Source organism: Ochotona princeps, chromosome X, assembly GCF_030435755.1.
Source record: "Ochotona princeps isolate mOchPri1 chromosome X, mOchPri1.hap1, whole genome shotgun sequence".
Lineage (NCBI taxonomy): Eukaryota > Metazoa > Chordata > Mammalia > Lagomorpha > Ochotonidae > Ochotona > Ochotona princeps.
This window is the reverse complement of record NC_080865.1, coordinates 3,733,546-3,758,615: the sequence shown is the minus strand read 5'-3', so window position 1 is coordinate 3,758,615 and position 25,070 is coordinate 3,733,546. Positions and strand designations below refer to the sequence as shown.

Below are 25,070 nucleotides of genomic sequence, written 5' to 3'. Positions count from 1 at the left end.
AAGCATACTCAAACTTGGCAGTGTGTGTATTCTGTATACTTACTTACGGTTCCAGAGATATTTGGGCTTTAGCCTTGTGTTCAGTGTCATGTTATTGACAGCCTCTACTTCTATCAAGAAAAAAATGGTAATTGGACTTTTGATACTGGAGTGAGTCCTATGTCCTTATGCTTAAATACTGTGTCATGACTGATAAGGCAAAACCTCAATTAAGATGTTCCAGGAAACAGGGTTTTCTGGTACCCTTGGTACCAAGCAGAAAACTTCCATTGGCACAAATGCTACCGTTGGTTACAAACCTGGCTGGTAAAGCTCCCTCTCTAGTATATTAGTGCATTCACTTGCTGAAATATAGTGAAGCTGACCAGTCTTTCAGAGGAATCTGTGTCTTACCTAGAATCTTGAGGGTGTGAAGATCAGTTTTCGTCATTTAAGTTTCTAGGGATTCCAGCAGATAAAGAACAATGGTCCTGAATCCTTATCATGTTCAGGTCAGATCCTCCAATGAGAGGATCGCCCTGTGCAGTTGAGTGAATCCTTGGTTAATTGAGGTTTTCCTTTTCTTGAGTTACAGTATTGAAATAAATGCCTTCCAGGTTTAACTGGGCATAATCTGCATGCCCATCAGTTGCAGAGGCCAGCCCCTAATCTGGGTACTCAGTGCCATAGTGTGTGCATGGGGACTTTGGGTTCAGTCAGCAACTTTCCTAAATTCTGCCTGATGGTCTCTAATTGATTTTATGGATGAAGTTCTTGCAGTGGGCTCGTTGAAGGCAAGTTCAGTTAAAGACTCTTCCTCTTCCTTCTTTTGCCATCACTTGCTCTCCCTTCCCCCTCTCTTGTTTTTCTCTCCCCTTCTCTTCTCTCATTCACTGTCAGGAAAGACTACCTTTGAAGGGACAATTCTGTACCGAGCTGCACCGGGAAAGACGGAGGGCCACAGACGCTATTACAGTGAGTGACCTCAACAGCAGGAGATGATTGTGAAGAGCTGGGAACTGATGTTTTTGATGCAGCTGCCCTATTCTGAGCTGCTCGTGCTTATGCCACGTGTCTCTGTGAATTTCTGATCCAAGGACATGGACTTATTTTGACCAAGATAAGTGCCATCTCCTTGGTGTATGCTACAGGAGCCTTCTCCCATCAGCCCCTTTTGCTTTCTTGTTTGCTTTGTGCCTCTATCATGCGTGTGACATGCGTGCATGAGCCATGCGTGCAGGGAAGGGGGCAGTAGCATTTGTGTGGCATATGTATTTGTGCCAGTATCTCTGAGATGGCTTCCCATAGAGACATCCATCTCTCGTAGTAATGGCTTTCTTTGTAGTGGTCACTGGAAATCAGTAAGCCATTTTGTCATTGTCTGGTCCAGAGAAATAAGATTTTGGCATGGAAGTCCATGCCAGAAATGGAATTTTGCTTTGCTCATGCAGCTAATCACCACACAGCAGACTCCTCTGGGCAGCATCAACATACAGCCAGCCTTTTGTGTTGTGAAATAAGGCTGTGTTGAAAGTCAAGCTGAAAGAGATGAATGAGATGAATGCATTAATCTCATAATGGCCTTTGAGCAGTTCCAGCCACTTGGTATATACTATACATGTATGTGACATTAAAAGCAGAAAAAAGTGACTCATGGATCTGAACAGATCTGTGTTGGAAGAGTAGGGTAAATTACAACAAAGTGGACAGTTGCAAGACTGGTGGAAACAAATTTGCAGAGGCTTTGTTTTCCTCCCCCAGAAGACATGCATCCACCTTAGAGTGCATAGGCACACATGCTCGTACGCACATGTGCTCCAGTGGATGTGATGAAAGAGAGGGCTCCAACCTGAGCACCAGAACTGTGCTGCTTCTGTCTCTGTTCATGGTTTTCTTTCTATTCCACCATGGACAGATGCATGGTCCTCCTGCATAGCCCTTGTTTCACACATGGTGTTCTGGCCTCACCATGGGAATTTGCCAGCTCCTGGATGGGTCTGTGCCCTGTTCACCTAGCTAGATCTCCTGGCCACGTGCCCAGAAGTCTTGCCAGTGCACACTGCTCAAATGCTAAAGTTGCTCCCAAACATGCACAACATCTGCACTTACTGCATAGTGGTAACGAGTCCTTCGTGAACCGGCCCAGGCTGCAGTTGACATGCTGGGCCGCACTGCCTGAGAGTGCCACCTGGCTTGGTGAATATGAAGTGGGTATGTTTTACTGCATAATGTGCATAATGGGTACTGATGACTGAAAGATGCGACACCAAAGACACATGAAAATGAAGTCACCTTTCTTTCCCTCCAAAAAACAGGAACTATATTTTGAATTATTTCACCATTGCAGGTATTTAAAAACTTAATTTTCATACTTACAAGCAATAGAACCAGACCTCCAGAGTTTCTGGAAGAACAATCTGCCATGTATTTCCTTCCCAGGTCACGGTTGTATGGTTGAATGGCTATGCAACCTCCACCCGTATAAAGCATAGCGTTTCCCTCCCAGTGATTAATCCAATGTTATTAAGACGATCTCCGAAGGCAGCAAATCGCCGAACCAGAAGCTCTGGGAAGTTAGGATGGCAGTACTGGAAAATCCTGTGGCTCTGGCTAATGGGGATGATAGAAGAACCACCCTGCAAATCTCTCCACTTGGAAAGCTAACCCGTTCGCCCTGCTCCTTTCTGGTGGTGCTGATGGTCCGCTGCAGATGCGGGAAGAGGGCGGGTTGCTGGTTTTTTTTTTTTTTTTTTTTTTTTTACCACTAACCTTTCTTTTACTCTCTAATGGTTCTACCCAAACCAGAAAGGCATACGCAGGCCGCTTGCCATATAGAAAGGGCCCATACAGCAGAATGAGAACATGTTCATGGAGCAGTGACAAGATTTTCAGATTCCGAAAGAGTATCTCCAGCAGAGATGTCACCAAAAGCAATAAGCAGATAGACACACAGCTGGGTAGCTGGTCCCGGGGCTCCCCGTGTTTGCACCTGCAGGTGCTGATCTGTGGGTTGCAGCCAACCCCCAGGGCTGTGGCCTGGGCCTCATTGTTCTGTCATCTGTTCCTGCTCACGAGTGTCCCAGGGATCTTCCTCCCCCCCCCGCCCTTTTGGCTCAAACATACCGCTTCATGAAAAACAGCAGCAACAGCTAATGAAGCCATTGTTTAAGGAGTTGACTTTGAATCTTGCCAGCAATTTATAATGACCTTTCTGTATTTTGTGTGTTTTCATGTAATAGTTTCTTCCTGCCCTAAGAGTTCTGTATTTGGGTGACCTCAACATTTTGTGACATGTTATGTGAGCCATTGTTTGATATATCCTTCTTTGGGCTTAGGAGGAAGCTTCACCTGCAGGAAGATCATGCCCGATTAGCTTCTAGAGAAGAGTTTATTAAAATGCTTTCAAATCAGGAGCATCTTTATGATCCGGAGACATGGAGTACTCCCAACATCTAGAGGCTTTTAGAGGCAGGTTTAATGACACAATTTAATATTCCATAAACTCTCCTTTGCATCCCACCCTTTGATGCCCCATCACTGGGTGAATGCCTCCCTGAATTAACTAAGCACCAGTAGGCTCTTCCTTATAAGATTATGATTGTGGACAGAGCCTGGGGAATACAGCAGTCTAGGGAGGTGCAGTGTCCGTATTGTCTCACTGAGAACTATTTTGTCCTTCCCACGTGTGTCACAAGAGCTCAGAGGAAGAGGGGCATGTCTGCAGTGCTCCTCGCAATGGGTTTCAGCTTTGGGAAGACGATGGTGCTAAAGGAGAGAAGAATGCGGGCCCTCTGGCCTCTGGGAGGGCAGCTCCTTTTCCCTGTTGAGCAAACACCACGACCTTGCGAGTGAAATCGGCTTCGTGTCAAGTTCGGTTCACTGCTTTCCTAGAAAGATGTGTCTGCATGCAGTTACTTCTTGTGAAGCCCTCCAAAGAGATTTAATTCTTTGGCAGTCATAATTTTGTGTGGTTTCTTTAATTGCTAATTTGTTTAAATGGCTTTTAGCTTTACAGCTTCCCTTTAGGAAATGCTCCTTTCATTGCTCATTGCTAATTGACATGAGTCAGAGAGATTGGAGGTACAGTATAAGGTACTGACTGGGTGGGGAGGCGGGAGGGCGTGGGAGGGCGGCTGTTGCACAGGCTACAGCAAAACAGGCTGGGATTGCAACCAGGCTATGGCTGAAGAGGGTGAAATTTCTCATGTGCAAAGAGATCTGCTTTGGGGTTAGATTTTCTGCAAAGTTGTTTTTGATTGTCTGCTTAAAATTAAAGGCTGAGGGTGGTGATGGGAGATGATAAGAAAACACACACACAGATCCCAGGGCCAGTCATACTCAACATTTACTGAAGACAATATACATGTCCAGTGCAAGTTATCCTGTACCCAGTGGCATTCTGAAAGGTCACACGTGGCTGCTGATGGAGTTGTTCAGGGCACTGGCTGACCACTGAGTTCTTTCTCTCCCCATCCCCCGTTTTCACAGGTCTAAGGGAAACCACAGGCTCTGAGAGCGACGGGGGTGACTCAAGCAGCACCAAATCAGAAGGTGCCAATGGCACGGTAGCGACTGCAGCTATCCAGCCCAAGAAAGTTAAAGGAGTGGGCTTTGGAGATATTTTCAAAGACAAGCCAATCAAACTGAGGCCGAGATCAATTGAAGTAGAAAATGACTTTCTGCCAGTGGAAAAGGTAGGTTTGCCTGGTCCTGTTTTATTTCGACACAGCGTCGGATATCTCCAAGGACATGGTGGGTCTCCACGTGGGAAGCTTGTGCGGCCTCTTGGAGGTTTTGGCAGCCTCACGCGCTTGCTGCTGGTCCTCTCCCCTTCTTAGTTTGAGCTCTTCCTGCATGTGGGCGAAGCTTCCCCGCTGGGCTCGTGCTCCGGGTAGCTGCGTCCTGTCTTACTGATCTCCTCTCTAGGGACTCTTGCTTCCATGGCTTTTCCAGTGGTTCAGGAATTCTGCATCCCCATTCCCTGAGACACGCCCTGGCCAGCCCCAGCCAAATACATGAGCGCAGTGCCTTAACATAGCCACCAGTCCCGCTCATGGTCTTCTCCCGGTGCGTGTGCCATGTGCTGGACGCTCAGGTGCATTGACTTTGCCACTGCAGCAAAGCAAGAGAATGGAGTGTTCTTCCTCTAATGTGAGTAGGCTGGAGACAACCGCAGCCTGCAGCAGGAAGTCCGCTGCCTGTGTGACTGATGGAGAGGCCTCTGTTGTGACTCCCTGGCTGGCTCCCATCAGGAGGCGGCTGTTTGCTTCTGCCTCTGCCTCTGGCTTGGCAAGAGGCAGCCAGCGTGTTGTTGCTGAGTATGCCGTTGCCATAGCAGCACACCCTGGGCCCTGGTGCTTGTGGCTGCCTGTGACGTCTACTGTGGTGCACTTCTAAGCATCACAGCCTTGCTTTGGAGCTGATAAATACTGTGGAATTTTCCAAGTTTTAGTAAGTTGCACTCATACTGTGCCTAAGGGACATTGATTAATTTGATTCACTGGTGCAAGTGTTGCTGGGATATTTGTGCCAGTAGGCTTGGGGGATGGGACAATGGTAACGCTCCTAATGTAGGTTGTTGGTAGCTTCTGAGTGTTTCCATTGTTGGCTGAGATGCAGTTTGGAAGCTTGCATCATCTTCTGCAGCTGTAGCCCTTCCACCCCCACCCAGCCACCGTGCCCAGTGGCATGCTCATTAGAAACAACTTCTGAAAGGGCAGCTTTTTGAGCACTCAGTCCCCATAGAGATGAATAAGGCAGAAAGGGCAGAAAACCAGCAACCAAAGCCCAAGTCACTTATACTCTGCTTCTGTTGAAACTTCTCCAGGCCAGCATTGTTCATTTTAGTCATCGATGTAGATTGTTTCTCACAATGTGAGGGTTGGCTAGTTATGCACTGGCTCGCAGACTCGCTTGTGTTTCACGTGGCTACCTCCAAATTCCTGGCAATATTTACGGAAAAGCTTTGCTCCCCATTTGGGGAAGGAGCAGTGGATACGGTTTGGCTTCATTTTATTCAGCTGGTGGAGATGAGCAGGACCATTGTCTCAGTCAGCATATAATTGATTCCTTTATATATTTTATGAATCTTGATCGTTTTTCTTCTTTGTGTAGGCAAACCTGCTGTGTGTTCGTTTGTTTTAGCTGCCAATGATAATTGAGTTTTTTAAGATGTAGTTACTTAGAGAAAGACACTGATCTTCCATTGTTGTTTTGCTGCAACGACCTAGTCTGGGGCAGGCTAAAGCCCGGAGACAGAACATGTATCTAGGTTTCCTGTGTGGATGGTAGGGGCCAAGACACCCGGGCCATTCCTCAGTGCCTTCCTGCGAGCATTAACAGGGTACTGGATCGGAAATGGAGCAGCTGGGACTGGAACTGATACTCCAGTATGGAATGCTCGTGTTATAGGCGGCAGCTTAACTGATTGTGCACACTGCCAGACCCAGTAATTGAATTTTATTAATAGAAATGTCAGCATCAAATATAGTATCCCCAAGTACCCCACTTCTCTGAACCCTAGAGCCATATGTCCAACTGTCTACTTCAGTACTCCTCTTGGGGAGCTCAAATTCACATCATTTTTTCCCAAACACAACCTCCTCCTCATTCCCCTCCCGCTGTCCTACTGCCCTTTGCCCTGTGTGCGGGACAGGCTCTGTGGATCCCCGTCAGGCTGACTTCCTTGGTATGTGCAGGTTCCACCTACTTCTCATCACCTCCACTGCTCCCTCATAGGACTGTCTTTTCCCTTCTCCCTGCAGGCTGATCTCAACAGCGAGGCCACAACAGGCCTCTGAACACTAAAGTTAGATGGCACAGCCTTGCCGGGGACAGGGGTGGGGGCGCTCTGAGGACGGAAGTGAAACTCCTCGCTCCGGACCCAGCTCCCAGTATGCTTGGGCTTCTCCCTTGCTGCTCTTCCTGGCAGACTTCATTCTGGCCTCCTTGCTCTTCCTCAAACACGCCACCCGTCTGCCCACTGGGGATGGTCATTGCACTGGCTGCCTTGCCAGGGCCACTCTGCTTCTACCTGTCCCCTTTGGCTGCCTTCCTTTCCTCACTAAAGTGTTCAAGTCTCACTCTCTTCTCTTTCCAGGTACTATTACGCATTTTGTTTCCCATAGTATGTACTGCCTTCTAACTTGATCTTTACTTTTATTTTTTTAATGATTTTGTTCACTGATGTACACTATGTGGTTAGAACAAAGCATGACCCATACATAGTAGGTGCTCAGTAAATATTGGTTGAATGTCTTCCTTTAAAAACTTGTATTAACAAAGCACTTCAGAGATTGCAGCCATTTGTGGAACAAGAAGGTTAAATTGGAGAATGTAACCATTGTATAGTAGAAAATATAGCAGTTATATGAGTACAGCTCATCACCTCTTTATGAAGCAGATTTAATGCACTGGCATTAGTGACATAAAATGTAAACTTCATCAAATACTTGATGTATGCATATGTGTGTACACATTTGTGTGTACATCTTGATTTGTTTGCAGAATGAAATTGTGTTGGAAACTCCTTTAACCCACTTTTCATTGTGAAGCATGGAGATAAAACATAAACCTCACAGCCTGCCTTATGGTCCATAGACATTTGCAACATCTAAGAGAGTTTGCAGCTCTCCACCCCCTGTTGTCAGTGTCCTGGATAGCTGCATAGATTTATGTATTCATTATGGTATTGCGCAACCTGACAACAGAGCTGATGAGTGTGATAGTATTTTGTTAATGTACAACCTGGTCCTCATCACTTTTGAGCCAGTTTTGTGTCCAAGATTTATGTTTAAGAAAGTTTCCTTTGGGAGCGGAGCATTCTTTTTTCATTTTGCAGCAACACCATTGGATCTTATGGGGTAGTGTTTGGTAGGTGAGACCCCAGCTGGTCTCCTGTGCACCCTGCCACAGTTGGCCATCTCAGATGGCTGGTTTGAGAACTTTGACAGGGAGAAAAAAAGAATGTAACAGTCATTAACAGCTGCAGGCATCACATTATGATCTGTTCACGTGTGTGAGCTGTTGAGATCCATTTTTTCTCAGTAATTAGAAAATGTGCAAATCTGACCTGTTTTACTCCACTTCACCCCACCTGGAGTCTGTGACTAGGTTAAAAACCAGAAAAGAGATGGTGTGGCCGACTGAGGAGAAAGAGTGATAAGAGAAGAAGGTACCATTGAAGTTCAAATCAAAATACATCAAAATCATGGACTGTTTAGAAAAGATTTAGTTATTTTATTGGAAACTTAGATTTACAGAGAGAAGGAGACACAAATGTTACCAGAAATGCCCGGTGGGTTCTTTCCTCAGCTTAGTATAGAAATAAAAAGCCAGGAATGTGTTGCAGACAGGAAAGTTTATTTGCGAAAGGATCAGGTGAGCAGGGAAGGGAGGGAAGGGGCAGCACCTCCGGAAAGCCGGGAGGTGGGGTGCCTCTCGAAAGGGGAGGGGGAGACACCAAAGGTCTGAGGAAGGGTCTTGGGATTTTAAGCCTTCCTTGACCCCTCCTTGTTGGGCGGGAAACCTACAGGTAAGATGTTCCCCATTGGTGGTCTCTTAATTAATTATAAAATGGGTGAGCAATGCTGGTGCCATCCACCTGAAGGTGTGGTCAAGACCTCAGCAGGCCTGGATGGTCTCAACAAAGATTTTCTATCTGCTGGTTCACTTCCCATGTGGCCACAATGGCCGGAGCTGAGCTGATCCAAAGCCAGGAGCCAGGACCTTCGTCTGGGTCTCCCACATGGGTGCAGGGTCCCAAGGCTTTGGGCCGTCCTCGACTGCTTTCCCATGTCACAAGCAGGGAGCTGGATGGGAAGTAGGACAGCCAGGATTAGAACCTGTGCCAATATAGGATCCCAGCGCATGCAAGGCGAGGACTTTAGCCACTAGGCTACCACCCTGGGCCCAATAATGGACTATTATGAGGGACTTTTTGAAAATTTAGGTAACTATATATTATAAAAAATCTGCATGAATTTTAAAAATTATACAAAGTAAACTAACCTTTTAATTTCATTTCTGCCTGATCATTTTGAAATATTCTCCCACTCTGTGCCTTGACATGAATCAAGTTAGTATCAGAACATTAAAGGGACATGGTACTGTCATGAGTGACTTTGATAAAGTTATCCTGAGGCAAACTATCTGTAAAATGAGAATCTTCTTTACCTGTCATACCTCACAGGACTTCTTTCTCTATTTTATTAATTTTTAAGGATTTAGTATATTTATTTGAAAGGCAGGACTACAGAAAGAGGGAGAGGAAGAGAGAAAAAAATCTTATATCCATGGGTTCATTGGCCCCAGAATGGATGCATCAACCAGGGCTGTGCCAGACAGAAACCAGGAGCCAGGAACTTCTTCTGGGTCTCCCAGATGGGTGCAGAGTCCCAAGGCCATGGGCCAGCTTCCACTGGTTTTCCAGGTGCGTTAGCATTGGGCTCAATCAGAAGTGGAACAACCAGGGTTTGAACTGGTGCCCATATGGGATTGTGGCACTGTGGATGGCAGCTTAACCCATTGTGCCACAGTACTACCCTAGTACCTTTCTTTGTTAATTACATGTACATGAAAAGACTCCATAAGTTGTAAATGTGAATTATTTCAACTACTGTTTCTTGAGAACACTGTACCTAGAATGTGGGGCTAGAGCAGTAAAGGAAAACTAGATCACTTGCCCTCAGGAAGCCACAGAAAAATAAATGAGCTTAATGATGCGGTCCAGGAAGTGACAGGATCATGCTGAGATCACTGCGCCCACTGTAGGAGCGCTCAAACACTGCAGGCAGTGGTGGACTGATGGAGAGCCTGCGGAGTGCGCATGTGTCCATGTGCATGCGTGCACAGTTCCCATGGGAAGTGGTGCCCCAGCTGGGAATCAGGGGTCCGATGGGATCTGTCAAACAGAGGAACAGGGTTACTGAGGCGAGAAGAAGGCAAAGAGGCTGCCCAGACGGGCGTAGAGGTTCCGGTGGGAAATGGAGACAGATAAGAATGGGGGAAGACAACAGGGCCCCGTTCCTATGCCGTGCCTGTGAGACTTGTTAAGGAGTTTACACTTGATCTTGAGGCCAGTGGGAAGCAAGCGTAAGGTTTTAAGGCAGAGAGGAGTATGTTACAGAAGCTGGTGTAACTAAAATGTAGAGAAGTGACAACAACATGGTTTACCTTTCTTGATAAGCAACTCTCCATTCCCAAATCTGGGTTCTGAATTAGTTTGTTAGTAAGGTCAGTTTGTGTGGGTTACCACTGTGGCAAAGCAGGGTAATCTTCTGCCTACAAGTGCCATCATCCCATATGGACATCAGTTCGTGTCCTGGCTGCCCCACTTCCCATCCAGCTCCCTGCTTGTGGCCTGGGAAAGCAGTCGAGGACGGCCCAAAGCCTTGGGACCCTGTATTGCCCTGCAGAGCCCTATCACCTTTGTTAACTTCTGTGGCTGTGTATGTGTTGATTTCTTTCTGAACTCTCCATTCTGATGATCTTTTTGCCCTTGCACCCAATCTATAATGCCTTTATCTTTATTTAAGTACACAGGAATGAAAGAAATCATAAGAGAAAAAGCTCTGGGACTTTTTCTTGGGTTTGTATTGACTATGTGGATACCTTTGACTAAATTGATATTTCTCACCTACATGGTATATTCCTCTACTTCCGTAGTTCTTATTTCCTTTTGTGAAATGTCTTCAATTGTGCAGCTCTCTGTGCAGTGTTGTTACTGAGGAAGGCATAGTTGGAGGCTGCAGGTTCGCACAGGGGCCAGGTGTTTGCATATTGCATGCTCATCCCCCAGCGTGCTAGAGTCCTCCCCCCCCAGCACAGCAGTGCTGGGTTAGCTCAGGCCCCTGTGCCCTGGAAGAACAGCAGAGAAGACAACTTGCACGAGGAAGAAAATGCACTGAAAGCCACCAGTCACAGAAGATGCTTCCCCAGCCCAGAGAGGGAATAAAGGGACGGAGTATGCAGTTAGGCTGGGGATTGTCCATTTGAACTCCCTTTACGGGGAAGGAAGCATCAAAGTGAGGATGTTCTGTCTAATGGGTTGAACCATCAGAGGGAAACGACTGGCATTGGGAGAAGTTTCGAAGGTAGAATCAAGAAACTAGGTAATATGTGGAGCAGAAAGGAGTCTTCAAGGTGATGCTTTGGGCCGCTGATTTAAGCAGCTTGGATAATGGCCATTTAAAACCCTGATTAGGAGCCATTGGAGGTGGGGCAGTTCCCCCAGCAGGTGACTGGAGAGGACACCAACTTCTTGGAGTGACATTGATCATATTGTCTAGTCATATTGCCTGAGGCAGGACCTCCTGCAGCCCTCGGACTTTGAGTCTGGCTGGGAATGATGGTGGGGAACCTGGTGCCTACCTAACCCTGTGAAGGGACAGCACATTGCCTCTCGTCCCACTCCTAGCACGGTGTGCAGCAAATAATGGAGGAAACACCATCTTAAGGAGCCAAGGAGAAGCTTCTGTGGGCTATGCATAGCCTGGTGCTTTTCTCTAAAGGAGGAAGCTGTGCTCACCACTGTGAGCGGGGCTTGGAGGGGCAGCATGGAGCAGGCTGCTCCCTTAGGCTTGGGAAGCGCTCCTGAGCTGCCTGTCTCAAGGCTCCTGGGTGTGGCTTGCCAAGGCAGAGCACCAACCAGCAACCTTGGGGAGGAGCTGAGAGCAAGCAGCCGGGCCAGGGATGAGGCTGCATCTTCGTGCATCTACCTTCAGAGGCTCTAGGCCCCCTGAGTGCCGGGGACTTTCTCACTCTGCTGAGGAGTACCCACCTGCTTGGAGCAGGACACTCGCCCTGGGCGGTTGGTTCACCTTGGCAGAGAAGGATGTGACTGATTGTACCAGACGACACCGTTATACCTGCTTCCCTCCTGAAGAGACAGCTACCATGCTCAGCCTACACTCTGCTCTCAAGTACTGGCCAGAGCTCCCTAGCCCCATCTAGCACATGCTTCTGGATACTGGCCAAAGGATAAAGAAAAGATGTTTAGGATCACTAGCCATCAGGGAATTGCAAATGAAAACCGCACCCCAGTTAGAATGGCGAAAGAAAAATCACAAGCACTGCCCAAGATGTGAGGGGAATGTGCCCTAATAAGCCGTTGGTGGCAAAGTAAAGTTGCACAAATATTACAGGAGACAGTATGGCAATCCCTCCGACATCCGAAGAGAGATGTGAAAGTAATCATTGCACTCCTGGGAATTTCCCAGAGGCAGGGCAAGCAGCATGTGAAAGAGTTCTCTGTTCCCCCATGTTAATAGCAGCTGGACTGATAGTGGCTAAGCTAGGGGACCAACTCACACGGCCGTCGACTGATGACTAGGTAAAGTCATTGTGATATATAGACACAATGGGGTACCAGTCATTCATGAAAAAGAATGAAATCTTGTCTTTTGCAACAAAATGGATGCAACTGAAGAACATTATATTTATTGACATAAATATACTTCAGTGCAAAAAGATAAATATATGATTTGTGGCAACTAATATAGTATAAAAAAGTATTGTGTATGAGAGAAATTTACATTTTGAGCTTTGATTATTGTTTCTATTCCTTGTCTATGCTCTTAATTAACAGTGGGATTTTTCTACTTACTACTTATAATTTTTTTAAAAAAGGTTTATTCATTCTTAGAGAGAGAGAGGGAGAGACCTTCCATCTTCTGGTTTACTCCCCAAATGGCTGCAATGGCCAGAGTGGGACCAGTCTGAGCCCAGGAGCCAGGAGCCTGCTTGGGATCCCCCACACGGTACAGGGGCCCAAGCACTTGAACCGTCTTCTGCTGCTTTTCCAGGCCATTAGCAGGGAGCCGCATTGGAAGTGGAGCAGCCAGCCCTTGAACCAACTTTCAAAGGTGATGTTGTGGCTGCAGGTGGGAAATTCACTTTCTATGCCACCATGCTGGCTCCAACTTGTTAAATTCTTTATTTAGTGGAGGGTTAAGGTATAAAGAAAATTTAAATTATGTCACTGTAAAAGTTAAAAGGAAAAAAACCACCAAAGCAGGAAAATACTTAGGAAGGAAGATAATAGGTTAGCTTAGCTGTATTCAGGGTACTTACAGGAATCTAAAGTCGAGGCATCTGGAAGGCAGGTGGGTACAGCAGTCTAGTAATGGGGAGAGAATCGGAGCTGTAGTTCTGGGAGGCATTAGTCTAGAGTGTGAGATGGGAGAAGACAAGAAGGCAGCCTACAGGCCCTTATTCTCATGAGTACAGCTGGTGTCTGTGGCTCTCACCTGTGGACTCCAGGGGACATTTCCTCAACAGGCCATTTCTCAGTGACTGCAGCCTGGCTCTGTTCTCTTTTTCTGGCTCTTTCCCTTCTTAGGATTCACTGGATGGGCACTGTGGAGCAACAAGTTAGGGAAAGGAGTGTTGTTATATACATAAGGTAGGTAAATTACATGTACTCTATTCAGTCCCTAAGCCTAACCTGACACAACTTCCTGTGGAATAATCCCAACTTTTTAGTGCCAGTTCATTAGTAACCAGGCTCCCCAGCCACCAGCAGTCTTGATCACCTTTATGGGGAAAAATAGTCATTTTTTTCTTCCCACTGGTTAGACAAGATATCTGAATGCTTTGCTCTACTGAGTTCCCCGCAAAAAAATTCCTTCAAGAAGCTCCTTTGCTGTGGGCTTGTCTTAGCTGATTTCTGTTAGCGACTTCTGGTCGCGCCCTCTCTTTCTCTTTCTCTCTCTCTCTCTCTCTCTCTCTCTCTATTTCTCAGCTCTCATCATCTTGAACCTATTTAGACAATGAGTCACCCAATATAATGCCTTTATGACATCAGCTATTATTTATGAGAGGATTAAAATTATATAGAAATGTGTCACTAATCAATTTTCTCATTAGCCAAATTGCAGTAAGAGAAGCTTACTGTTTTCATACATATTTCAGCCGATTTTTTCTAGCAAATAAAATCATCCAAACCATGTACTTACATAAAATTAAAACATGTAAACCTCTACGTTTAGTCTTAGCCAAAAGACTCAGAAGCAATGAAGGTTTATAAGTGTGCCAAGTTTTCTTAGTTCCTTACAAATGGAAGAGCTGCATTACCAGTTCTTTGAAGACTGGAGATAAACTCTGTATCTCCAGGAACAGGTGTGTGTACTTGGATCACTGAACTACAGCTGGGTCGAAAGCTTGTCATAAGATGATCTGGCTGCTCTAGAGGAGTGAATGTCCCCCACTTTGGGTAAGGCAGGGTTGTGTACATTTTTGAGCTGTGGCAAAATATGTTGTTTTTGATAAGCAGATGATAAAAGACTGGTTGCCTGGGCTGAATGAGATGTTTGGAATTTTCACATTTCGGTTTTTCTCACTGCAGGTGATCTTCGTGCAAATGTCAGAGGTTGTTAGGAAAGGGAAGTAGGAACAGTAGCAGTATCTGAGGGTGACTCTGTGGCACAGTGGGTGATCTTTACTATGTCATGCATATTTAGCATATTCAGAGGCCCATCACAAAGTTCCTAGAAAGTATAATTCAAAGATAAATGTATTTTGATTCATAAAAATTTGAAATCCATGCGTGTGAGAGAACCTTCAAAATGTTCATGGAAAATATAATACATAAACTTCAAAAACTGTATACCAAAACAAACTTATTTTTTATTTCATTTGTATAAACTTGAAAACTATTGTTGAGGTAGAAAGAGTGGATGGGGAGATACAGAGAGAGAGAGAGAGAACGCACGTTTGCATCTGGTGGTTTACATTGACCAAGGTGGGCTTAGCTAAAGCAAGAATAGGGAACGTAAACTGGCTCTTCTCTGTGGGTAACAGGGACCAAACTACTCGAACCATCACCTGCTACTTGCTGGGCTGCACGTTAGCTGGTGGCTAGAATCAAGAGTAGAGTTGGGATTCAGACCCAGGTATACTAGCATGGGATCCAGGCATCCCAATGTACTGTTTTAACCACTAGGCTAAACACCTGCTCCCAACAATGTTTTGAAGTGCCCTCATACGTCCGAAAATACTCACTCTAATGCACTTTCTGGTTTTCAGTCATTCATGTTTTTAATATTCCATAAGAGGTTCCTACATGTTTGGATTAACATGTAGTATTTATATGTATTAATGGAATACTGGGTGGCATTTAAAGTCATTTATACAATTTATAGCAGTCACAGTAATTACCATTTCCATCTTCTTATTTCATATTTGGAGCCCTCAAGCACCTGTCCTTTGGTTCTCCATAAAATATATAATAGCCTCAAGGTAGCATTTATAATACAGTGGGTTACACTGCTGTCTATGAAACCTGGCTGCTCCACTTCTGGTCCCTGCTGATGTGCCTGGGAAGGCAGGAGAAGATGACCCAGACACTTGAGCCCCTGCTACTCATGTGGGAGACTAACGTAGACTCCAGACCTCGCTATTGTAGCCATTTGTGGAGTGAACCAGCAGGTTGAAGAGTCATTCTTCTCTCTCTCCCCCTCCTCCCCTCCCCCCCCTCTCTCTCTCTGACTGTCTCTCTCACTATTGCCCAAGGCAGGGCGATGGGGGAGGTAAGGAATCTTTTCGTTTGCTGGCTTACTCCCGAAATGACTGTAGAACCAAAAGCTGCATCTTGGTTTCCGACATGGGTGAAAGGGACCCAAATACTCAGGCCATTGTCTGTTGCCTTCCCAGGCACATTGCCATGGATCTGGATTAGAAGCAGAGTAGCCAGGACTTCAGCCAGTGAGCTGGTACAGTATAACATCGATCTAAGTATAAATGGTTAAATACATAGAAATCATTACATGTATGATAAAGCTTTAGATGTGTATATGTGTGTGTATGTATGTATGTATGTATGTATATAAGAGTCTAGAATAGGGCCCGGCAGCGTGGCCTAGCGGCTAAAGTCCTCGCCTTGAAAGCCCCGGGATCCCATATGGGCGCCGGTTCTAATCCTGGCAGCTCCACTTCCCATCCAGCTCCCTGCTTGTGGCGTGGGAAGGCAGTTGAGGACGACCCAATGCATTGGGACACTGCACCCGCGTGGGAGACCCGGAAGAGGTTCCAGGTTCCCGGCATCGGATTGGCGCGCACTGGCCCGTTGTGGCTCACTTGGGGAGTGAATCATCAGACGGAAGATCTTTCTCTCTGTCTCTCCTCCTCTCTGTATATCTGGCTGTAATAAAATGAATAAACCTTTAAAAAAAAAAAAAGAGTCTAGAATATTTGGGCCCAGTGCGGTAGCCAAGTGGTTAAAGTCCTTGCCTTACATGCGCCAGGATCTCATATAGGTGCCGGTTCTAATCCCAGTGACCCCGCTTCCCATCCAGCTCCCTGCTTGTGACCTGGGAAAGCAGTCAAGGACGGCCCAAAGCCTTGGGACACTGTACCCATGTGGGAGACCCGGAAGAAGCTCCTGGCTCCTGGCTTCAGATTGGCTCAGCACCAGCTGTTGTGGCCAGTTGGGCAGTCAATCATCGGACAAAAGATCTTCTTCTCTGTTTCTCTTCCTCTCTGTATATCTGACTTTGCAATGAAAATAAATAAATCTTTAAAAAAAGAGTCTAGTATATCTTCTTCCTTTTTCTAAAAAAAATTTATTTACTTTTATTGGAAAGAAAGAGGTCTAGAGAGAGAAGGAGAAATAGAGAAAGCTCTCCCATATGCTGGTTTATTCCCCAAATGGTGACAGTTGCTGGAGGTGAGCTGATCTGAAACCAGCAGCCAGGAGCATCATTCAGGTCTCCCACATGGGTGGAGGGTCCCAAAGCTTTGGAGCATTTGTTCTCTGCTTTCCCAGGCCGTACATAAGCAGGGAGGGAGCTGGATGGGAAGGTGAGCAGCCGGGACATGAACCGGTGCCCATGTCGGATACTGGCACTTGCAAAGTGAAGGATTACCTGCACCATCCCCTACTTTTTAATAAATATTTAGTGGCAGCTGTGTCATTGCCAAGACTCATGTTACTGGAAGACGATATCATTGTTTTTACTTATATAGTGGTTTTAAGTATGGAGGCCAGAGAGCCCAGGTTCAAATTCTGGTACTACCTCTTGGTGGGACAAATTGCTTCACCACTTGATGCTATAAACTTCTAATCTGTAAAATTAGAATAATAAGAAGCTTTGCCTCCACAGGGTTATTGTGAGGATTAAATAACATGTTAAATTGTTAGAAAAGCGCCTGATATATAATAATCACTTGGGTAATGTTAGTGTAACTGTCAGTTTTTTGTTACTGCAATGAAATACCTGGGGCAGTTACCTTTATAAAGAGAAAAGGGTTATTTCAGCTCATGGTTCTGAAGGTTCAAATCCAAGATTTCTGTGCCACTGTTCCTTTGGTTGCTGCTGATGCACTTCTTGCTGGTTTCCTGCCAAGGTAGTGCAGAGTATCGCGTAGGAAAAGGTAGGCAGCCTACGTGTGTGTCTCATATAAGGCCACCAGGATTCAATAAATATTTGTGAACCAGTTGAATGAAGATAGTGTTCTGACCTAATCTTGTTGGAATTGTAAAGCAAGACTCATCTGTTTGGCGTCTGCTTGTTTTCTGTAGATTCATCTTGCATTTGTTCCTTAATTAGATGATTCATTGATTCACTGAGACTTTATTGAATGTCTTAAGGATCTGCAGTGATAGCTTCGAATTTCTGTATAGATAACATAAGAGGTGGTTATTTGTTTGGAAAGGAATTGACAGGATGGCGTGGCTGTAGGCTGCATGTGTACAATGAAAACAAACTTTTGCCTGGAAGGTGATTTATTTGCAATGGGGTGGATCTGGTGTAGTTCATGGATTGGAAGTTAGCATCTCCCCAGCTCATACCTTGCAACAGCTGTCAAATCCAGAGTTCTCACTTAATGCTTTGGATTGTCCCGGAGTCAAAGTGGGTATGTAGGAAAATCATTATAACGCAAGAGACAAGAAATAGCAAAGTATCAATGAGAATGGAGAAGGAGCTTCTAACTTTCCTGGAGATTGAGAGGGAAGGGTTGGAGATTGCTGGAGATTGTTTCCAGGAAGAGTATTCGGCAGTGTTAAAACATGCTGGGGTGGGAGGAGGGCACACAAAAGTCAGATGAGGGCATTGCTGGTCCTGGCAGCATTGTGTGTGGACAGGGAGAGAGCAGGGCTGTGTGGAAGCAGTGGAGGCTGTCTTGGCCATGTGGGCTACTGGAAGCGGTGAAGGTGGGCAGCTGGAGGAGTACTAATGCCCTTTCCTGCAGGACGTGGCCTGCCACTTATAACTCCGCTTTATGGAATAGCAAGCTGCTCGATGAGTTCAGATGGGCAATGACACAAGCAGGTTTGTATGTGAGGGAGATATCTGGGGAGATTCCAGGGAATGTGGAATGGAGATGGGAGAGGAAGTAGCCGGGAGAGTTGCCAGCCCCAGGGCTTCGTGGTTGATGACTAATTGGCCAGGCACCGGGAACTTCTAGTAGCTCTTGGAAAGGGGCAGATGGGCCCACCTCATGCATACTCTTTAAGCTAGGCCGCTGTTGCCTTTGTTGGCAGCAGAACTGAAAGAAGAGCCAAGTTTCCTTTCAAGGAAAATTTGTCTTTGAGAATTAAAAAGCTAGGAGTCAGCTTTCTACTATATTTGTTGACAGATAGGCTAAACATATAGAGGCAAATTTGCGATCCAGTTGAGAGAGTACTGTTGTTACCTGGACATAATCGTGCACGTGTATAAAACACATATAAACTTATTTGTATTTCTGTATACATTCAGCAGATTTTATCTTTACAGTTTTTTTAAAAGATTTATTTTATTTTATTTTATTACAAAGTCAGATACACAGAGAGGAGGAGACAGAGAGGAAGATCTTTAGTCCGATGATTCACTCCCCAAGTGGCTGCAATGGCCGGTGCTGCACCAATCCAAAGCCAGGAGCCAGGAACCTGGAACCTCCTCCAGGTCTTCCACGTGCGTGCAGGGTCCCAAGGCCTTGGGCCGTCCTCAGCTGCTTTCCCAGGCCATGAGTAGGGAGCTGGATGGGAAGTGGAGCTGCCGGGATTAGAACCGACAGCCATATGGGATCCTGGCGCATGTAAGGCAAGGACTTTAGCTGCTAGGCCACTGCGCTGGGCCCATCTTTTAGTTTTTAATTAACATTGTTTTAGAATATTTTTGGATTTCTAGGCATGTTGTGATGGCACAAGCATTTCTACATACTTTATGCCCTGTTTCCTCTATTTTTAACATCGTACATTAATATGGTACAGCTGTCATAATTAATGAGCTAGTATCAATATATCATCATGAAATAATAGTCACATTTTATTCACATTTTCTTAGTTTTTATGCCAATGCTCTATTTTTTTATTTCAGGCTACCATCTAGGATGCTATCTGGCATAGTTTTCCACCTCCTTCTGCCTCTCTTGGTTCTCTTACTTGACTTTTCCATCTTAAATTTTATTTGTTTTCGCTTTATTGAAAGTCAGGGAGGCTGAGACAGACAGACACACACATACACACATTACCGAGAGAGAAGGACAAGCTGCCTGCGTCCACCAGGGTGGAGTCAAGCAAAGCCACGAGCTTGGAACTGCACGTGGGAGGCATGGACCTAAGCACTTTGGCCACCATTTGCTGCCTCCCTGGGTGTCCATTAGCAGAAAGCTGGAATCAGAAGTGGTGCTGGGACTGGGACCCAGGAGCTCTGAATGGCATGTGAGTTTCCCTATTGGCCTAACTGCAGCACCAAATGCCTGCCTCAACTTGTTTTTGATGGCCGTGGCCACTTTGAGTTTTGTAGAATGTTGATTAGCAGTCATTTTTCTGCATTCTGTCTCGTGATTTGACTTAAGTGATAAGTTTTTAGGAGGAAAACATGTGTTCTCAGCCATGGCAGGCTTACATAATGTGAGAGGCTTACACTGCTGACAGTGCCGCTGTGCCCTGGGCTGTGGCAGTAGTGGGCTTCTTCGCTGCACTGCTCTTGTGTATTTCCCCTGTTCCATGCTTGTCTCTTTGGGAAGAGGCCACTCTGTATGCCCCACCCTAAAGGAGAAGGAACTTACCCTTGACTTTCTGGGGAGGGTATTAGCCACATGCATTGTTTGGCATCCCTATGCCATGAGGATTTGTCTGTTCCTCCCAATCCTAACTACATCTTTAATGAGGTGATTGTTTTAAACTGTTGTCTGAATTTAGAATGCTAGTTCTGTAGCACTTGTATCATATTGTTTATTCACCGTCTTGTGACAGCGTCCACATTGTTTTTGCATGTCATGATATTGGCAGAGCTATGTCTTATTTACCTAGCAGGTTGTAAATACCTTGAAGACTGGGACATTTTATTCAAAGGTCCCTCCAGAGTTGGATACACTGCACACGATTCATAAAAAAGTGATTTCTAGGTTACTTTAATTAAGACATTTAAATATTAACCATGGAGAATAACTACAGCAGGTTATCACGGTCTGTGTATGTTAGCAATGCTGTAAGCTGCGGCTGCTGTTGACTTGGAGTCCAATTGTCCTGAATTTGTCTTAATATGGTGACTATAGCCCCATTTGTTGTTGTGAGGAAACTGAAATGACCAAAAGCTAAGTAAGCTGGAAACAGCCCAACTGGGGTACTGATCTCAAATCCTTTGGCGTTAGATTTTAACTCTGAATTCACTGAAGCGGAGACTAAACGAGTATCTCATTTAGCGGGAAAAACCCCAAAAATGATTAGGTAAGCACTTCATCACAGCCTGTAAGGACACTAATGATGACTTGGCAGCAGTATTGCTATGATTTTCCTAGGGGAAAGGTTTCCATAAAGCCACGGCTGTTTTTCCCTGTTTTTTTTTTTTTTTTTTTTTTTTTTTTTAATGAGTGAGCTTTGTGCAGTTCAGCTAATTTTATTTCTTTACACTACAGGCATTTTCATGATTGCTATTTCATATACAAGCCATATTCTGAATCTCCCTCACCAGTCATATGATCTGTTGGAAGATAGTGGGTTTTTTCTTTCCTTTCCTTCCTGGCGTCTTTACACGCAAGGAATCGCTGGGTCCTGCCAAGTTAGCAAACACTCAGTCAGTGTGCTCCTTGTCCAATGGTCACACCTGAGGACTGCGGGAGGCAGCCTCCATTCCAGGAGCCAGGGCGACGTGGGCGAGCGAGGACGTCTTGCGGAGCCACCCAAGCCATGGACCGGCCCTGGCTTCCTGAGCCATAAACAAATGTGAGCTTTGTTCTCTGCCTTCCTCATTTGGTCCCAAGTATGACTCAGGGTTAGGCTGGGTCCTCAGGCTCCGTGCCTTTGGCTGTTGAAGGAAGTGGGAGGACTCCAGGGTAGTGTGGGGACCTTTGCAAACTGGACAGGCGGCTGACTGCATCATGGGAGAAGAGGTACGTCTTTTCTTACTTTTCAAGATGCAATCAGCATCCCTTATTGGATCTTCTCTAAACCATTTGCTAGCGCTTTGCAGGGGTGGGTTAAAGTGACATGTGTGCCAGCACAGGGAGGGGAGCTCTGGTAATGCGGAGGGGGAGCCCAGCAAGTGTAAGGACTATTTGCTAAAGCCAAATACTGCCCTGGAGCTCTTGAGATGTTGTAATGCTTCATCCCCGGCTTTGGTCACTTTGGCCATTAATTCTCACAGATGTTTCCAATTTCTCTGTGTCTTGGGTTTTCATGTGTTCATACTGCACAGAGTAATTTAGATGGGCAGTGTGCACAAACAGTAACTGTTACACCACGTTGCAGGGATGTTTAGCAATTACAGATGTTTGCGCCATAAACAAATCCAGCTCGCTTTTCAGGTTAGTGTAGAAGAGGCTATGCAGCAGAACAAGCCAGCTGGGGGCCATTTCTCTCCTGGGGGCCACAGACATCTGGATTTCTCCTCGTGAATGGAGAAGCTGTGGGGGCTGACTGCTGGGTGCTGTTGAACTTTTTGGTTATAGAGGTAAAGATATTTGGCTAATTTTTCAATGCTGTGCGTTTATATTCATGTTGTCATAGAAGAAGTAAAATAAAGACATCCAATGATTTGCTGGGACTTTGCTAGTAATAGATGGTCTCGTTTCTCTCTATGAGCTGTTCATATTTGTCTGTCTAAAAAAGCAGAAGTCTGTCATTTTCCAAACACAAAAGAGAATTTCCCCAGTAACCACAGGGCAAGTACGGCTTACGGTGTGTCGTGTGTCCCGTACCCTTCTCCGCGGTGGGTCAGAACTGGTAAGGGGAGACCTGTAGAGATCTGTAACATATTTCCCTTTATGTCATGTGGTTGGCTTCAAGTTTGACTATTTCTAGAATTAAAGAAAGGAAATACAGCATTTTAATTATTCTACAAGAATTTCTTGAGGGTTTTTTTTAAATGATATCCGTGACTTACCTCGATAGAGGATAGAAACAGATATATGAAGGGCTTCCAAAGCTTTATGGAAAATGTGATTAAAAGATAAATTTATGCAGTGCAAAAATAATTGAGAATGTGTGCATGAGTCTTCAAGACTTCATATAAAATGTACATTATGAAAAAAACTCTGTGTGGATTCCGTAGCTATTTGCTGCAACGGCCACTTCAGTCTCATTTTTTTCCCTCTTACCTTTCGCAGTTCCCTCCTGTGAGGCGTGCGGGCACAGGTTGCCTGCAAGAAAAACATGTTGATCTGCAGTGGCTCCTGAGGCTTTTCCCAGGGAAAGAGGTCTGAAATGTGCGGTCCTTACTGTGAGGTGTCACTGTTTTGAGTTCTCATGAGCAGAAAGCAGAATTAGGTATTTGCAGGCAAAATGATGACACTCACTCTTCCTTGGGGCAATGGGTGGAAGCATGATTGATGGCAAGCAATGAAATAGGGTGCAGCAGAGTCTCCGCAGCCTCTCTGAGCACTCTCGGTGGTCCAGGCTGAGGGAGGAGGGGGCCGCTGGGGCCCTGGAGGATCTGCTGGGAGAAGCTTGTTACACTGTTAAGCACTCACCAGCCTTGGATTGTGTCTTTCTCATCATGGAAATAGCACTGATACTTCTCTGCTGACAAAAGCCCTTTGCAGTAATTATTAACAATATGCAGGAATAGCTATGGTAGTATTTTCTACATGTTCCTCCAGACTTTGTTTTCCTGTGCATAAATATGCATGTGGCACTGCTGTTTGTACAGCAGCAGGGGTCTTGTTCTTGCATGTTGCCTGTTCTTAAAACTTAACATGTTATGGACACCTTTTTCTGTCCCATAGCTGTGTGGTAACTTTAATGTCTCCAGCCATCATAAAACTACAGCCCCTTTTATTGAACCAGCCCAACTTCATAAGTATTTAGGGTGTGTCTACTTTTTTTAATATTAAGAACAACATTCTCATGATATGTATCATTGTGCCTTCTCTGATTATATTCTTCAGCTGAAATTTTAAAAGAATTTCCAGGCTGAAGACTAACTTAATTCTGAATGGTTTTGTTTTGAATGAAAGCAATTCAAGTATATGGTAATAAAAAATTCCAATAAAACAAAGGACTTCCTTATTCCTATATGCTCAGTTTATTTCCCGGTAGAGATCCCTCAGAAAAACCTTCTATGCACTCTTGTAAAAAATATAGACTTGTTTTTTGGGGGGATTTTTTTAGTTGTGATAAAATATCCATAGCATCTTAATGATTTTTAAATGTACAGCTCGATGACATTAAGCACAGCCCCATAGTATTTCTAAGCATCATCAGTGTCCATCTCTAGAATGTTTTCATCTCGCAAAACTGGAACTGCACGCCCATTAAATAGTAACTTCTCTTGCAGCCTCCCCTAAGGCCTTGGCAAACGTTGCATATCTGTCTTTGTGAATTTGCCCAGGTACTTCATATATGTGGAATGCTAAATTATTTGTCCTTTTGTGAGTGGGTTGTTGTACTTAGCACAGTGTCTTCAAGTTTCATGTTGTAGCATGAATCACAGTTTTCCTTTCTTTTTGACATTAACTAATATTTGTGGCTATACTGCATTTTGTTTATTAATCTGTTGATACATACTTGGGTTATTTCTGCCTTCTAGCTGTTGTGAGTAATGCTGCAATGAATACTGACATAGCAAAACCTGGTTGTGTCCTTGCCCCATTATTGGGTATATATATCCCAGAAGTAGTATTGCTAGATCATATGGTAATTCCAACTTTCCTTTCTTTTTCTTTTTTTTCTTGAGGAAACGCCATACTGGTTTTCATAGTGTCTGATCATTTTATGTTCCCATCAGCAGTGCACAGGGTTCCAATGTTGACAGATCCTTGTCAGCCCTTCTGTGTTGCCATTTTGGATAGTAATATCCTGATGGGCGTTAGGTGCTTAATTCACTGCAGTCACAATCGCTGTGCTTATGTTGCCTATCACCAAGGGGGGAGGTTATTAGTCTTCTGATCTTAGAATAATGAGTTGTGATCAATTGCGTAATTCCACTGATCAATTGCGTAATTCCAAGTGATTACAATTTGCTAGAAGAGCTAGATCCTCTGGTTCCCTAGCCCCAGACAGGAAAAGAGCCAGGTATCCAGGCGGTTGGTTGGCTTCAGAGGGTTAGTAACCACTGTGATGGCTGCTTTTCACGTAGCCCCACCCTGTGACTTAAAATCTGTGGCAAAGGTTTTATAGCGTAAACTCAAAATGGTTCTCTTGTGAAGAAGATGACTTTCTACTTTGGGCTATTATGGATTCTTAGTCATAGCACTGCAGTTGTCTTACGTAGTGTGAGAAGCTGGCTTTCTGATTGGTGTTCTCTCGTCATCTTCAGTTCTGGAATTCCCTAGGGTGGGAAATGAAGTCCTTACCTTTATAAATTCTTTGCTGAGTCTGTCATTGGATTTAATTCCTGTTCTTCAGCGGGGCAGACTGAGGTGCCTCAAAGTATTTAATTATGGCTATCTTTTGTTCCTTACTGATACAAATAATTATTTCATAATCTCATACCCAGAGTTTTTAGATGCTTTTGGGTTATGAAATGTTTCTGGGTGGCTGTTAAAATTATCATGATTTCGTACTTGGCTTGTCTTTTTCTCTCTGATCTTCTCACCAGTCATAAAATAATATTCTTGAAAACTGTGTTTCAGTGGAGTGCAATGACTTTAATGGTATAAGAAAGAAATTGGCTACTTCAAAATTAACTATTCAGCTTCCCAGCATGGTGACCAGTTTTCTTACACTT

General features: G+C 45.0%; 1 protein-coding gene across 6 annotated transcripts in view; it reads left to right on the top strand.

Annotated features, from left to right (window-relative positions):
• SH3KBP1 (SH3 domain containing kinase binding protein 1) overlaps positions 1 to 25,070 on the top strand; it is a 336,326-nt gene that overhangs the window by 179,170 nt on the left and 132,086 nt on the right. For 5 of the 6 annotated variants that reach the window (XM_004597477.2, XM_058658245.1, XM_058658244.1 and 2 more), the window contains one exon: positions 4,468 to 4,673. In XM_004597477.2, the coding sequence (XP_004597534.2) occupies positions 4,468 to 4,673 (206 nt within the window). Of the gene's footprint in view, positions 1 to 879; positions 955 to 4,467; positions 4,674 to 25,070 lie in introns of all 6 variants that reach the window. The other variant, XM_036497729.2, reaches the window with a different exon arrangement.